Raw genomic sequence first — 16,241 nt, forward strand, 5'->3', positions numbered from 1 at the left:
ATGACCTAATACATATTGAAACAGCTGTGCATTAAAGTGTATTTACATGGCGTTGCACTGAGTGTTTATGTTGAAGGAGGGCGTAATGTCGCAGACGGAAGTAGAATTCATAATTTCCTGAGTCATTGCTCCCCGTAGTTCAAATCTGAAAGGAAACATAATCTTGCTGTCCCGCCACCTGTATTTACCTCTTCTGTATAAGAGTTGAAGCGTTAGGATGGAGGGCTCAGTGTCAGATGTGGAGGTCTGTAATTTAGCCTACACGGGTCAGTTTGAGAAATTAAAAGAGAGCATCCTGACAGATAAAACACTCGCCTGCAAAGTTGACCAGGTAGGAATATAAAACACACTTACTATGATGAGATGTCAGATGGAGATTTCTTCTGTTTCATCGTGTCCTCATGTTTGTGGTTTCAGGACCACAGGACCGCCCTGCACTGGGCTTGTTCTGCCGGACACACAAACATTGCGCACTTTCTTCTTGATCTTGGAGTTGAAGTGAATCTGCAGGATGATGTAAGTTTTGTGCCGTTTTTATGCACTATCTTCATGTCAGGTTGAATACAGCTAAGTCAGCTATGTTCACCCTGTAATGTATGTAGACCTCATCTACAGCAACAAAACATTGACTATATTTGCTAACACTCATTTAACTATCTATTTAAACTTTAAATATTTAAATATCATATGATAATCGTCTGATATCAACACAGTGTTGATTAAACTTGTGATTATCCAATTCATGAATTTCCCTCGGGATCAATAAAGTATCCATCCTTCCATCTTTCCTTCCTTCCTTCCTTCCTTACATCCATCCATCCTTCCATCTTTCCTTCCTTCCTTACATCCATCCATCCTTCCTTCCTTCTTTCTTCACCTTGTTATGTGAACTTCATTTGAGGTGACCTGGTGCTTCACAGGCTTCGTGGACCCCTCTTCACATTGCAGCGTCTGCCGGCAGAGAAGACATCGTCAAAGCTCTGATATCCAAAGGTGCTCAGCTGAACTCCGTAAATCAAAACGGATGTACGCCTCTGCACTACGCTGCTTCTAAAGACAGATATGAGGTGAGGTTCACAAGTTGCAGTGCCATTGGATGTTTCATCCATGTGATACCAAGTGGACTGGTAACACGAGAAGATTGTGCTATATACCGTAAATTCCGGACTATAAGCCGCTACTTTTTTCTCACACTTCGAGCACTGCGGCTTCTACTCCGGTGCGGCTAATGCATGGATTTTTTATGGGGGACAATGAGCTTCTGCCGCAAAAACATTTGACTTCGTCACGTCGGATCTTAATATCAGTCATTTTGCGCTTCATGCACGCACCCTCATGATGGAAAACACACGGAGAAATACATATGATGCAGCTTTCAAGTTAAAGGCGATCGACCTGGCTGTCAAAGAAGCTAACAGAGCTGCTGCACGTTAAGATGACACTGACAGCGACAACAGAGACTGAGGAAGTGAGTAATGAAGTCATTCTGAGGCAGTGAATGGATGGACTTTTTCTTGTGAAATATATTACGGTCATCTTTTTCATCAGCCGTGTTACAGACACCGTCGGCTAGGCTTCGTATTGTAACGGTTCATGTTGTAAAGTCAGTAGTTGATAATGTGTTCATAATTCCGATTATGTGGAGAGTCAGTGAATGCACCAGCGAGAACGTGTTGAGTGGCTGTATGAGAGAACGCTGGGGGAGAGAGTTGGATTGTTACGGCAAGTGATGGTTTTGCTCTCTGCTGTAAACGGCGTGGTCACGGCCGACAGTGATCGGGTTATTAAAAGTTATTATTTGAACGCTCTCGTCGTCCTTTAACGTCCGTACGGACGCTACAGTATTTGCGGATGTTACCGGTAGCCTACGTCTGTGTAAATAGCTCTTGTTATAGCGTGGACACCTGCGGCTTATAATCAAGTGCGGCTTATATATGTACAAATACATTTATTTACTTATTTTTAGCCGGTGCGGCTTATATCCAGGTGTGCTCAATAGTACGGAATTTACGGTACTTGTATCGTGTTTTTTTTCACGTCTGTTGAATTGTAGTATTATAGTTTTATATTCTTGACGACATGTAATCACTATTTACAATGATATTCCTGATATAAGATCCTTTTATTTGCATAGTCTGGATGCTGCCATCTTCTGCAACACTCTCATTGTATTTTTAAATGATTCCATAACATTTACGATTTAGGATAATATTGTATGTATGTCTTATCTCTGACTCCTAGACAAAAATGAGCACTATTTAAGACCAAAAAGAGATTATTGTCCATTTACTCAGTTGTCTCAAAGATAATCCCGAGGCATACAAAAGGTCAGGTCTCACAGTGAGCCCTGTGTGAGAGTGGAATTAGATTGGTTATATTAAGATCTTTCCAGATTCTCTGACTTGTCTTACAGATGTCCCATTTCGAGATCTCAGCTAAGAAAAAGATGAAACCATTATGAGAGCAGTCCACATTCTTAGATTGTCTGAGGGTTGTCTCACTCAGGTCAAAGTTTAAAGAGAAAATTAGACAAGTGTGAGACCTAGAATATATCTATAACAGAAAACACTTTGACTTGTGTCTTATTTATGTCCTATCATATACATCTCATCACCACTTTGACAAAGAGGATTATTTTATTGGATGCACAAGAGAAACGTTGTATTAGCATGGAGTGTGTGCAGCACATACAACTTTACGTTATTTCACACACACTTCATATCATTCAAAACAACCTCCCCGCAGAGTAGAGTTGTAGTGAATTATTCCTCTTAAACAGAAAGGTAGTGGCTTGTTTAAAAACAGGTGCTTTTGAAAGGTAATGCAATTCAATATAGTTGAAATGATGGTCATCCCGGCTTTCCTCTATGGTCAATAAGTCAGTCAATTTCTGTTCGTACATGTGGCTTTGGTTGAGTTGGTGGAGTTAGTCGTCTTTCAACTGGAAGGTCGGGGGTTCGATCCCCAGCTCCTACAGCAACATGTGTCCGATGTGTCCTTGTGCAAGACACTTCACCTCGAATTGGGGATCGATTTTAACAACTTCAATCTGCTCAAGTAATCTGCTCAGAAACACAAGGAGTTTAATATTCTGTTTTTTATAGTAGGTCAGCATCAGCAGCAAGCAGCTGTTCATTAATTATAAAAAAGGAAGCTTCAGTTTTGGTAGCAGCACCTCAATCGGTGTATTTACAGGAAGGGTGTACAGACAGTGGACCTTCTCTCTCTACTGTTTTGCTGATGTGATTCTGCTTTCTTAGTTTTGCTGTGTCTTATCTCTCCGCAGGAGTCAAGAGGGAAGGGTTTTTTCAACAGGAGTTTTGTTATGTTACACGGAATCAAAATCTAAATCATATAGTTAGGGGGCCCGCCCAGGTATCGTCTCTGTGTGGGAAACGCTGCATATAGCACACAAGTGTAGTACGATGATGCTGAATTCTATTGACGGGTGAATAAATCTAGTAATACTGACGCCATATTGGCAATAAATTTAGCCAGCACTGATAATCACTGGATATGTTAATCGATCAGGCTTCATTATTAAGTGCTCACTTTTTTTAGCCAGGGCCGGTGGGAAATCAGGTTAAAATGTAAGTTAAGTTAAAGTTGTAATATGACATAATTTATCATCTGACACAGTGAGTAGAATGTACTAAGTGATTCATGGAGTCATTGCTGGGTGAAATTGATAACGTGTCCTAGGCGTGGCAGTTTGTAAGCCACTGTTGGTGATTATGTTGATGACAGACTTGACTTCCACTTCTGTTTGACAGTCGGCTGAATAGACTGGTATAGTGATGACGTATTTTTGTAGGCCAATCCGAAAAAATGGCGCCGGTGGTTCCTACGAAAATTCACCTGGGATTTTTACTTTGGATTTTGGATCATTGCAGAACATAAGCTCTGTGTCAAACACACGTTTCTGATACGTAGCTGTTTTGTTCAGCGGGATAAAAATTACAGATAAACATCACGACCGTTATGCTTCATCTACCTAATCAGCGGATTTGACAAGCTAGCGGAACCGTAACTTATTAAGTTGTTTATTAACCTAATATTTGCAGGAGCACTGAAAAACATGACTAGAGGCTGCAAGGAGGATCAGGGAGAGAGTTCCCGGCGTGATGACGTTTAATGTCTGCGACAACCACTGTAGTTTCAGTTAGCTACTTGTTAGCAACCGTCGTTTAAAGTACGCTTAAAAACTTTAAAATTCACAAGTGGGGTCTTAGCTAACGTAGCTTATCTAGTCTAACAAAACGTCAACATCTCTTAAGCTTGTGTTCACCACAGACCTTATTTCAGGCGTCTAACCACAAACCCATTCAAAATCCTCATTGACTTTTAGAGGCGCTAAAATGCTAACTCACTTCCTGGTTTTAGGACTCAAAACTATACCAGTCTATAATCAGTCCATCTACCACAGCTCATCATGGAGGGGATGACCGGGGTTGTCCAGAATGGCTATGATTTTGTCCTCCTGTCAGCCACTGTCTCCAATCTGTCTAGTTCCAAACCCACCACAGAGTGGGCTGTTTCTTACCAGCTTATGGATGCTGTTGGCCTCACGGCCGGTTTGATATCACCTCACTAGGACACAGCAGCAAAGAGTGTGCTGGCCTCTACAGACTGACAGAAGGTCTCCAAGAGTCTGTTGCAAACACTGAACGATCTGAGTCTCCTCAGAAGGATCAGTCTGCTCTGTCCTTTCCTGAACAGTGTTGTGAGACCAGTCCACTTTATTGTTAATGTGGACACCAAGGGACTTGATTTATAAGAACGCCCTCTCAACTTCCTCTTCCTGGATGATTACTATCAAAGGGGGCCTCCTCTTCCTCCAGTAGTCCATCACAACATCCTTGGTCTTGCTGATGTTGAACTTGAGGTGGTTTCAGTTGCACCATGTGATGAAGATCTCTAAGTCCTCTGTACTCCTCTTCATGGCCATCACTAATGAACCCACCAATGGAGGAGCTGTTGAAAACTTTTCGAGCTGGTAGGAGCCAGAGTTACAAGCAGCTCCTGGAGGTACTCTGCTGCTGCTTTTCACTACCTCTGAGACACAAAACTCTGACAGCGAGTCAGTGAGGTAGTCAGTAATCAAGGCTGTGGTATCATGGTGCTGTTGAATATCCAGCAGCTTGTCCCTTAGGAGCCAGGGTTGTATGGTATTGAGAGCATTGGTGAAGTCATAGAACATGACTCTGGCAGTGCTTCCCTGCTTCTTCAGGGCCTTGAAGGTCAGCCTTGAAGGTCAGCAAGATGATAGCATCCTCAACACCAATGTGTTGCTGGTAAGCAAACTGTAGCAGGTCCAGGAGATATGGTTTCTCCGTCCTGCACCATGCAAAAAGAAGAAGGAATAAATCCAGGTTGTTTGACAAAACCAACAACTTAAATTAACTGCAATGCAATTGTGTGTGTGTGTGTGTGTGTGTGTGTGTGTGTGTGTGTGTGTGTGTGTGTGTGTGTGTGTGTGTGTGTGTGTGTGTGTGTGTGTGTGTGTGTGTGTGTGTGTGTGTGTGTGTGTATATATATATATATATTCAAAGGAACATTAGACGTTGCTCACAGGACCTGGGGATCGAACCCTCGACCGGTTGAGAGACGACTACTCTACCAGCTGAGCCACAGTCACCCAATCTGGAGTCAAAGATCGTATATCATAGGGTTTACATGGAAATATGTTTTCAGTCTTTCATACATGAAACTGCCGTCAGATTTGAGAAAGCAGCTCTTTCAAAGTCAGGAGAGATCATCAAAACTAGGAAACTATCTAACTGAAACCAACATGGCGGGATCTGAAAAGTTATGGTTTTGTAAAAGCGTGAGACTTTGAAGTGAAAGAGGAACATAAGCTTTTGAAATTACAGATTGCCCTGATGTTGTTGGAAAAAGGAGCTGACCCTAATGCAAAAGACAAGTTGGAGTCCACTCCCCTCCACAGAGCGTCTGCCAAGGGCAACCATCGCCTCATCCAGCTGCTTCTGAAAAAGAGTGCCTCCACCAACATCCAGGACTCCCAAGGCAACACGCCACTGTATGTTTGAATAAAAGTTTGTAGTTGTGTTTAATCCGTGTCCAGTGAAAGTGAACAGTGTGTTTGAATTTCTTATTTTTGATAAAAACTATTTTAAAGATGAAACTTTTTATTTGTTTGTATGTTTTCAACAGCCACCTGGCATGCGATGAGGAGCGCGTGGAAGCAGCTAAGTTACTGGTGGAACATGGAGCCAGCATCTACATTGAGAACAAGGAGGAGAAGACCCCCCTCCAATTAACCAGGGGTGGGCTGGGCAACATACTCCGTCGGATTGTAGAAGGATGATGCGCTTACTTTGTCTCCCCAAATCCCCCACCATCTCCAAGGTACACTAAGTGAATTGGCATCCCAGTCATCCCCTTCCTGAGCAGCCTGGTTTGACACTTTAAGATGTGAGACATCTGGAAGAGGAGACACTGCTTGGGACAAAAAGTTGGACAGTACTGCATTCCTGTTTAGGTGGGGCAGTGAAGCAACTTCGATGTCAGGTTAAAAACAATCTCTCCTGTAAAAAGTTCAGTGTATCCAAAGCTGCAGCCTCGTTTCTTTGAATTTTGATTCGTTCCATAATTGCAGAATAAAGACAAGTGTTCAGCCTGAGTGTTCTTTTTTTTGTTTTACATGCATTTATTCAGTGGGAGGATACCCAATCTCTACACACTGATTCGGCATGAAAATGAAAAATCAACTGGCGCTCCTAAAGCAGGAAATGGATTATTTTGCAGCCATATCTAGAGAAAAAACATTTGTGATTCTTATCTGAACACACCTTCACAAAGCCCCGTTTCCAAACAGCCCTTTGAGTTGGAGATTATCCAACTCAAAGGGCTGGTTGGGTCAGGAGGAGGCACACCGTCCTTGTAAGAAATAGCAGTTGACCTTGTTGATTTAGAAGTAAAGGCTAACTTTGTGATTGATGGTAGACTAAGGATGAAGAAATACGAACTATATTAATTAAAATAATTTGTCATTTCGAGGCCCCCTGTTGTTCTTCTTATATAAACATTGTCAAAAATCTGAAAAGTCTGAAAAAGACGACAAGGATTAGGCAGAAACATCGAGACAGTTGAATGTTGGGTGAATTAAATTGAAGGTAGAGTCAGTAATGTTTACTCCAGCTTTTAAAGACACAATTAAAATTGAACCCCTGCAAATGGACTCATCTCAACCAGAAGTGCATGCACACTGCAGGGTTAGAGTGTACATTTTGTACTCTGAGTTGTGATGGAAAAACAGGTAATGAGCAGGTTAGCATAAGCTAAGTGCCGGTGTTTGGCATCTGCCTGTCCAACTGAAAGCAGGCCATCTTCATTGATCTTCATCCCGAGTGGCTCCTTACGTTGCCAAAAGTGGGTAAAGTCAACCCAAGGTTCACACTCATTTTGGAACCAGCTTCATCTGCCTGGCGTTTCGCCTCATAATGATTACATTTTCCCACTACAGCCTTGACTGCAACATTCACTTCAATTGTATTCATTAAACTCACCTGTGTGCTGTCATTGGACGGGGGAAACGCATCCAGTACCTGCCCAGAAACATCCCGAGTTAAACTAAACATCAAAATACAAGCAGAGGACACAGTCACCTCCACACATGTACTATATAGAGGCCCATAAGTGATGATTGAGCAGTATTATTGTATACGACTATTTATTTTTTTGGTAATATTTACTGACTCTAACTTTAAATGAAATTAAGAAACGTAAGACTTAAAAGAAAAGGGAAAAGAAAGAGGGGAAATTCAGGGAAACTTTTCAGAGTGGAACATTACATCTGAATTTGCATAAAACCAGAAACAGGATCTAAATACTCCAACAATGAAATGAAAGTGGGGACGTCCCACTGATCAGAGTATGACAAGAATGTGCTTGCATGGTGCTGGCAAAGATGAAACAGGAAGTGTAATGTTTAAGGTGACTGCCACAGGAATGTACTAACGATCTGAGTCTTTTTCCCAAGAAAAACAAGGAACTAACATAGCCAGGGAAATGTAGCCTGATTGATTATAGACGGTATGGTACTAGAAGTGTAAGAGTGTGTCAAAATATATGCAGACTCCCGGCTCAAAAAAAAAAAAAAGAATTTAAACTTGACCCAACACCCATACATCAAGAAGATCAAGACTGTTCATGTTAAACATTTCACTCTGTTTGAGCCATAAAACCAATAAATTAAAGGTTATGAGTGGAATTGAAAAGTACAGAATATCTCCATATACATTATGTGCTTGCCTTAGAACAAGTGTGATTAATATATCCCGATAAACCAGCTGTAAGAAGGGTAATTTTCTGTTTCAATCAATCCTAGTGAAATGTTATGATGAATAAGGGAGAGCAAGACAGGTATCAAAGAAAAGACATGTAATACAACAAAGCTCTCTGTGGGTCTATGCAATTGTAAACAAATGGTAAACTTTGTATGAGGTAAAAACCCTGTTGGACATTTGGTTGGAGCTGGATGCCTGTGATGAGTCAGTACTGTCAGTTTGTATATCTTGTGTCTTGTATGCCAAACATATGTAAATACAAAGTTGTGTGGTATAATTGTCCCCCTGTCTAATAAAATATAGGCTATCATATGCACTCATTCATGCATCCTGTCATCGCTGCCATTTCAGTGGACTAAAATGAACAAGATTTATCTGAAGAGCTACATGTGGTGAAATAGTGGAAGTAGCCTATAATGTGGTTAAGACATCCATGTGAAGCAGGTACTGAAAACCACCGCGTAGAAAATTATTTAAAATATAAATAAAACTGTATAAGGCTGTGTTTCTACGTGAAATTAATTGAAAACAAAAAAATTAAAAAAAAAAAAAAAAAATCACGGGTTTCTTTGGGGAAACCCCTCGAGGAAACGTAACATCTGATTCTGCACATCCCCTGTTTCTGGTACATCCCCTGTTTCTTCTTTCTGACATCTCATGACGTCAGTGGGCTGGGATACACATAACGACATGCGCAGTGTGAGCGCTTTGAAGGCGTAGTTTGCTTTCAATAAATAGTACCACTTTCATTGATGTATTCTTTCGAGACGGTGGTTGCACGCTGAACTTCAGGACATGGTATATAACTTGGAAACAGGAGAGGTGGTTGATGAAACTACCAATCCAATGGCTCCTCACATGAGGAGTGAGGAAGCACGACTTCAGACTTTCTCTTCTTGGCCCTCCACGGCTCCTGTGAGACCTCGAGATCTGGCCGAAGCCGGGCTATACTACTTAGGAGAGAGTGACAGAGTGCAGTGCTTCTGCTGTGGTGGCATGCTGGGTGGTTGGGAAACAGGGGACACCGCCTGGGGAGAACACACCAACCATTTCCCTAACTGCTTCTTCATCCTCGGGCATGATGTGGGCAACGTCCCATTTCAGGGAATGACGGAGGAGGATGGCAGCGGTCAACAACAAGGAAACAATCATGTTCCGATGGGCAGTTTTGAGGAAAGGCTTGGCAGCTTTGCAGGCGTTCATCACCCTATAGACCATGAGAGGCTTGCCACAGCTGGCTTCTACAGCACAGGTAGAGCAGTGATGCCTTATAGGGGGGGAATTGTCATGGGACTAATGAAGCAATGAGCAATATTTCAATTATTGGTTCATATTAGTTTTTAGTATATTGATGAATGCTAACAAGTTTAAATCATGTGTGTCCATGCAGGTACAGGAGACAAGGTGTTATGTTTCTGCTGTGGTGGAGATTTGAAAGGCTGGCAGCCTGAGGAAGAGCCTTGGGTAGAACATGCCAAACACTACCCTGGGTAAAAGCAACAATGATTACCCTCTTCCTAACACTTGTTCAACTCTGCAGCATTTTCCTTTATGTTGATTACAAACATGTGTTTTCCTTTCAACCAGATGCCGTTTCCTGTTAGCAGAAAAAGGACGGGAATTTGTCAACAGCATCCATCTACAAGACCCACGACGAAACAGAGCTGTAAGTATTCAACACACACACACAAATTCCGAGTGGGATGTATTTTAGGCTAGAAGGTAGTAACAGTTACAGCAAGAAATTAATCGACTTGCAAATTCGCATAAAAATGCCATTTTGAAAATTGAACAGGAAAAACCTGAACCTATTTCTTAACTTTTTAAATACCAATGCTTATTAATTTCATGTTTTGTTTTTTTCTCTATACAAATAGACATGCTCTGGAATTTTTATTTAATTTAATCTGTTCTTTTGTTGTTTTACATGCATTTATTCAGTGAGAGGATACCCAATCTCTACATACTGATTCGGCATGAAAATGAAGAATGAAGGGCTCCTGAAGCAGGAAATGTTGGTGTTTATTTTGCAGGCATATCTAAAGAAAAACATTTGTGATTCTAATCTGAACAACTCCTTGTAAGAAATAACAGTTGACGGTGTGGATACAGAAGTAAAGGCTAACTTTGTGATGGTAAAGTAAGGATGGAGAAAAATTATTTTGAATGTAGTCTTTGAATTTCCCTCGGGAATTTCCCTCGGGATCAATAAAGTATCAATAAAGTATCTATCTATCTATCTATCTATTTGTGTAGAGTCTTATCACATGTGTATTGGGATATGATGTGAATTTGTATATGTTGTATTGTGTGTGTATTCTGTGTTGATCTGCCCAGGGACTGCAGATGGAAATTAGCAAACTGCTATAATCTGGTAGGAAGCATCTTTTCTATATGAGATTAATGTTATTTTTGTACATGGTCCTTGACAACTAAACTAATAAACTAAACCCAAAAAGTGTGGTAAAATATTTCCAGATAAATTGCACACCATATAAAGCACTTTGTAAACAACTGTTTTAAAAGGTACTTTATAAATAAAGTTATTATATTTATTGAATGAACTGGTAAGAAACAATGGGCTAACTATCATGCCTAGTGAAATGTTATGATGAATAAGGGAGAGCAAGACAGGTATCAAAGAAAAGACATGTAATACCACAAAGCTCTCTGTGGGTCTATGCAATTGTAAACAAATGGTAAACTTTGTATGAGGTAAAAACCCTGTTGGACATCTGGTTGGTGAACTGGATGCCTGTGATGAGTCACTTTGTATATTTGAATCGTGTATGCGCAACATATGTAAATAAAAAGTTGTGTGCCTAATAAAATATAGGCTATCATATGCACTCTATCGTGTATCCTGTCATCGCTCTCATTTCAGCGGAGTGAAATGAGTAAGATTTAGCTGAAGAGCTACAGTACATGTGGTGAAATAGTGGAAGTATAATGTGGTAAAGACATCCATGTGAAACAGTCACTGTAAACCACCGCGTTATTAAAAACTTATAAATAATATAGACTGTTTTCTGCATAAAATTAATCAAAATATGTGGGGCTTTTAAACTGGGGTTGTCTCGTGTCTCCTTTTCCGACATGTCGTGACGTCAGCGGTCAGCTGGGACACGCGAGCATGCGCAGTGTGAACGCTGTGAAGGCGTAGCTTTCACTTCCTGGAGTAGACGCGTTAAATAAATATTCCCTTTATCACTGACGTATTCTCCTGCATGCGGTGGTCACACCAGAGGCTGACTGGAAAATAAACACCCAAAACGTGGCTGGAAGGTCTTTGAACGGTAATTATTAAAATGTTGTGACGTTAATGTATCAAATAACTTTTTGACCTAGCGCCATGTCGGATAGCTAAGCTAAGGTGGCTAACTGACGTTTGTTTGTGTTAGCGCATGGTAGTTTACATTTTTGCAATCCTGCTTCACTCTTTAAAAGCACAAGAGTACTCATCGAAAATGTTAACCCACTGTTTGTCCGCTGAAGTAATATACAGACTGTAGCATACAGTGTGTTTGCAGCCTATAGTGAGTGTGACCGAGGTGTCAGCTGTCAGACTACAGGCGCTCAGCTTTGTGTTTGGTTATGGGTCTGTGAAGCTTTTGTGTCCTTATTGTCACATATGAAGCTCCACGAAGGTGCTGGAAATTGTTGGGGCCATTCGTTTCTGTCGCGACTACTTTAGTACATTGTACGAAACATTTGTGACGGGCAGATGCAGATAGACACATGCTTGAAACGCTGAAGTGCATCTGAACTTTGCTTTTTAAAGAGTTCGGTCCAAAGATCACAAGCTGCCTCCACTTTGATGAAATCTATAATCTATCAAAGACTAGCATTTGATCAATTAATCAATAAATAGTCCCCTAACTGGTTAATTTGTTACTACTAAGGATCCTTAAGTAACCCTTGTATTTGCTTTTGGATTATGGTTGGATTAAGTTGCATCCAAATAAATACTAATATTTCAGATTGTTGCTCAGTTTAAGAGTTATTATAGCATACGTTTATCCCATATTGCAATATTCACACACAGTGGTACTCTAGATCTGCATTAAAAGAGTAAACCTTGGAAACCTCGGGCTATGTGAACAAGTTGTAGAGGACATAAAACATAAAAGTGTCACCCGTCAGGACAATATGTACAAACAGAGGTGAGGTGTGCCTCCCATGACCTGTTGCAACATCATTTCTTTTATGAGTAAACACCATGCTTTTGCTGACTAAAATATGTCACAGATCCATGATGTATTTCTACATTGTTTCATGTCTTACTGTATATATCACACTAGATTCTTTGGATTATGAGTGCAGGGTTTCCTTTGCGTTGTTTTCCTTAAAAAAAGAGTAATATATACTGTATTGTTGTCTTTGGTTCTGTGATGTTTGATGTTGGGCTGCTCAGGGATACACCCCGTGCAGTAGGAGTGTTCGGCAGTGAACCAATCCTGCTGTAGACGATCCTTCCTCTCTGGTGCCCATCCCTCACATGGAATATTCAATGCCTCCATGTGATACAGAGTGCAGCTTCTCTTAAAGGCACAGTGACCCTCTAAGAGTGTAGCGTCCTCGCAGAATTGCTTTCATTTACTAAACTAAATCTAAAGTCTTTAAAGACCTTTAGACAAGTGTCTCTTTCACCTTTTCAAACAGTCCCTGTGGTCTCAATGAGACATCTGTGCTGTGCTTTGGTCATAATATAACATGAATCAAGCACCACAATAGGTTTGTAACCCTGTTTGAACCAGAGCTCTCAGAATGCTCTGATTTGGTGTGTGTGTATGTCTCTTTAAATGCATGGAGCTACTCCTAGACATTGACCTAATCTGTATCATATTTGTTCTTCCTGTTTTGAATGCAAACATTCTGTCACCTCCACAGCTCCCTGTCTGGTCCTATCATGTGTGATCTTGGGCAAGATAGCAACTTGGAGACTGATGACTTGGATGATTTTTCCCGGATGAATAGCCGCCTAGATTCATTCCGTGGCTCTGGGCTGGCCTCACAGATGTCAGCAGAAAGATTGGCCCGGGCGGGCTTCTACTTCACAGGCCAAGCCGATCGTGTTCGCTGTTTCAGCTGCCAGAAGACTGTGGAGAACTGGAACAGGGAAGACACTCCTGTAGAGAGGCATAAAGAGGTACGCATAATAGAAATGACGTGCACATGTTTTTCTGATTTTTAATTATTTGATCTTAATTGATAAATGATAACCCCCCCATTACAGGTTTCACCATCATGCAAGTTTCTGAGCTGCACTCACGGCCCAAGTTTCAGCCCAAGTTCTGAGACCACGCTGACTATAGGTTCAACCTACAATGAGGAAGCTGAGGACATGCTATATCGCTTGAGAACAGGAGAGGTAGTGGATGAATCTACTTATCCAATGGCCCCTCACATGAGGAGTGAGGAAGCACGACTTCAGACTTTCTCTTCTTGGCCCTCCACGGCTCCTGTGAGACCTCGAGATCTGGCCGAAGCCGGGCTATACTACTTAGGAGAGAGTGACAGAGTGCAGTGCTTCTGCTGTGGTGGCATGCTGGGTGGTTGGGAAACAGGGGACACCGCCTGGGGAGAGCACACCAACCATTTCTCTAACTGCTTCTTCATCCTCGGGCATGATGTGGGCAACGTCCCATTTCAGGGAATGACGGAGGAGGAGGGCAGCAGTCAACAACAAGGAAACAATCATGTTCCGATGGGCAGTTTTGAGGAAAGGCTTGGCAGCTTTGCAGGCGTTCATCACCCTATAGACCATGAGAGGCTTGCCACAGCTGGCTTCTACAGCACAGGTAGAGCAGTGATGCCTTATAGGGGGGGAATTGTCGTGGGACTAATGAAGCAATGAGCAATATTTCAATTATTGGTTCATATTAGTTTGTAGTATATTGATGAATGCTAACAAGTATAAATCATGTGTGTCCATGCAGGTACAGGAGACAAGGTGTTATGTTTCTGCTGTGGTGGAGGTTTGAAAGGCTGGCAGCCTGAGGAAGAGCCTTGGGTAGAACATGCCAAACACTACCCTGGGTAAAAGCAACAATGATTACCCTCTTCCTAACACTTGTTCAACTCTGCAGCATTTTCCTTTATGTTGATTACAAACATGTGTTTTCCTTTCAATCAGATGCCGTTTCCTGTTAGCAGAAAAAGGACAAGAATTTGTCAACAGCATCCAGCTACAAGACCCACGACGAAACAGAGCTGTAAGTATTCAACACACACACACACACAACAAGATGTTCCTGGATTTTCCAAGGAATGGAACTTTTTTAAACTTAATGCAACAAATGATATTTCTAACTTTGTGTTTAACCGTTTGTTTTCACCATGTACAGAACACAGACCCAGATCTTCAGTGTCTTGGGATAGAAGGCCATATGATTACTCATAGTGGTGCTACCTACCTATTTAAATACACAACTGGAATAAAATATCGCTTAAACTGACAGAGAGAAAAAAAAAACTTTAAACTCTATAAAACAAAAACAGTAAGAACTTTTTAAAATATCTGTTTGTTATAGATTGACGAGGTGAACAATATGATTACAGAAAGACCGAAGGTGAACATGATAGGATGTGTTGTCCTGATTAGCCTGGTTGTGTCTAAAAGCATTACATACTAAAATTGATGAATAAGTTGAACTTCTTTGAAAATGATGTCATGTTTGTTTGCAGGCTTCGAGTCATGTGAATGGATTTTCAGGAGCTCGGAATGGTAAGTAATGACTCAATGTACTTTATAGGATGTGGATAATGTAAATGAAGAATACAAAGGGCTGTTTCCACGGAAGTTTCCTCTTTGTGTTCAGAGGTGCTGCACTCGGCCGTAGCTCAAGGAGCCTTAGTGATGGGCGTAGAGCCCAGTGTGGTGGAAAAGTCGATCTTGGAGAAAATCAGTCGAACAGGTTCAGGCTACTCCAGCGTGGAAGAACTTATGGAGGATTGTCTTAAAACACAAGACAATGATCCTGCACAATCACAGGAGCAAGGTACTGTACCTCCTGTTTTCTGACCCCAGGTCCATCTTATAAACATATTTGATTATGACTAACTACATTTGTATCTTTTTGTCATTTAGATGAGGACCCACTTGAGAAACTAAGGAAGCTGCAGAGGGAGAAACAGTGCAAAATATGTATGGACAGAGATATTTGTATTGTCCTTATTCCATGTGGTCATCTGGTCACCTGTAAGCAGTGTTCAGAGTCACTGGTAAAGTGTCCAATCTGCTGTGGGGCCATAACACAGAAGATCAAGACCTATATCGCTTAAGGGAACCACAGACTCCTGCCCTATGCCAAAGCTGCTTTCTAACTCTAGATCTGTTTTATTTTGATTATACATGTACATAAGCTGTAGAATATACTATAAATTTAAAGACCATGTTGTTTTTAAAGTGTCACAAGAAAACACTATTTTCACATTCACTCATATTGTAAACTGCTGCTAATAATGAGTACGATATATGTAAATATACAAATAGCGGATGTTGACTTTCTTGGCCGTCAGTGATTACTGCAGCCTTTAAATTCACTAAATAAAAGCATCTGTTCTAAAAGTCTCTTGCCAGAAGTGCCTATTCTTAGATGTATGTATTTGTCTCATTTATTTTATTTGTTTAAGTGATGTGGAAATAGTGTGTAAACTCAGTCAGTAACAAACACATGTATCCCCTCATCTGTGATTGTTGATGTTAAAAACTCTATTGTGTCACTGAGTGTTGCTCTGTAGCTAAAAGAAGGTATAACTTGTTGTGTAACTATCAAAATCAACTCTGGTTTAATGTCTGCAGTAAAATCTTTGTGTTGTGAAATAATTTAACATTTCATCAATAAATAAGTTGTGTCATCAGTTGTGAATACAGTGAATGAATTCGGTCTGACTTTTTCATGTCCCACTTTATGTTTTCTGATATGGAGT

The 16,241-nt window shown here is 41.0% G+C and overlaps 3 protein-coding genes across 3 annotated transcripts; all 3 read left to right on the forward strand.

The window, feature by feature from the left end:
* The first annotated feature begins 88 nt into the window (after nt 1-88).
* On the forward strand, nt 89-6,643 carry psmd10 (proteasome 26S subunit, non-ATPase 10). Its single transcript, XM_079352790.1, has 5 exons — nt 89-331; nt 418-516; nt 921-1,067; nt 5,874-6,040; nt 6,175-6,643. Exons 1-5 carry the CDS (start codon nt 218-220, stop codon nt 6,326-6,328), a joined length of 681 nt encoding a protein of 226 aa, XP_079208916.1. The 5' UTR covers nt 89-217; the 3' UTR covers nt 6,329-6,643.
* A 2,296-nt stretch (nt 6,644-8,939) lies between these two features.
* LOC306829468 (E3 ubiquitin-protein ligase XIAP-like) lies at nt 8,940-10,481 on the forward strand. Its single transcript, XM_079352512.1, has 4 exons — nt 8,940-9,561; nt 9,700-9,799; nt 9,897-9,975; nt 10,251-10,481. Exons 1-4 carry the CDS (start codon nt 9,105-9,107, stop codon nt 10,251-10,253), a joined length of 639 nt encoding a protein of 212 aa, XP_079208638.1. The 5' UTR covers nt 8,940-9,104; the 3' UTR covers nt 10,254-10,481.
* A 952-nt stretch (nt 10,482-11,433) lies between these two features.
* On the forward strand, nt 11,434-16,183 carry xiap (X-linked inhibitor of apoptosis). The gene is made up of 8 exons (XM_079351940.1): nt 11,434-11,605; nt 13,200-13,458; nt 13,546-14,110; nt 14,249-14,348; nt 14,446-14,524; nt 14,997-15,036; nt 15,131-15,310; nt 15,400-16,183. Exons 2-8 carry the CDS (start codon nt 13,219-13,221, stop codon nt 15,591-15,593), a joined length of 1,398 nt encoding a protein of 465 aa, XP_079208066.1. The 5' UTR covers nt 11,434-11,605; nt 13,200-13,218; the 3' UTR covers nt 15,594-16,183.
* The last annotated feature ends 58 nt before the right edge of the window (nt 16,184-16,241 follow it).

Source organism: Symphodus melops, assembly GCF_947650265.1.
Source record: "Symphodus melops genome assembly, chromosome: 9".
In the NCBI taxonomy this organism is placed as follows: Eukaryota; Metazoa; Chordata; class Actinopteri; order Labriformes; family Labridae; genus Symphodus; species Symphodus melops.

Excerpts from the sequence above, each read along its gene's own strand:
- psmd10 (XM_079352790.1), top strand. The coding sequence starts at position 218 with ATGGAGGGCTCAGTGTCAGATGTGGAGGTCTGTAATTTAGCCTACACG. Across the intron at positions 332-417 it reads TCGCCTGCAAAGTTGACCAG|GACCACAGGACCGCCCTGCA; the intron begins GTAGGAATATAA and ends TTGTGGTTTCAG. Across the intron at positions 6,041-6,174 it reads TCCCAAGGCAACACGCCACT|CCACCTGGCATGCGATGAGG; the intron begins GTATGTTTGAAT and ends TGTTTTCAACAG.
- LOC306829468 (XM_079352512.1), top strand. The coding sequence starts at position 9,105 with ATGGTATATAACTTGGAAACAGGAGAGGTGGTTGATGAAACTACCAAT. Across the intron at positions 9,562-9,699 it reads AGCTGGCTTCTACAGCACAG|GTACAGGAGACAAGGTGTTA; the intron begins GTAGAGCAGTGA and ends GTGTCCATGCAG. Across the intron at positions 9,800-9,896 it reads CATGCCAAACACTACCCTGG|ATGCCGTTTCCTGTTAGCAG; the intron begins GTAAAAGCAACA and ends CCTTTCAACCAG.
- xiap (XM_079351940.1), top strand. The coding sequence starts at position 13,219 with ATGTGTGATCTTGGGCAAGATAGCAACTTGGAGACTGATGACTTGGAT. Across the intron at positions 14,111-14,248 it reads AGCTGGCTTCTACAGCACAG|GTACAGGAGACAAGGTGTTA; the intron begins GTAGAGCAGTGA and ends GTGTCCATGCAG. Across the intron at positions 14,349-14,445 it reads CATGCCAAACACTACCCTGG|ATGCCGTTTCCTGTTAGCAG; the intron begins GTAAAAGCAACA and ends CCTTTCAATCAG.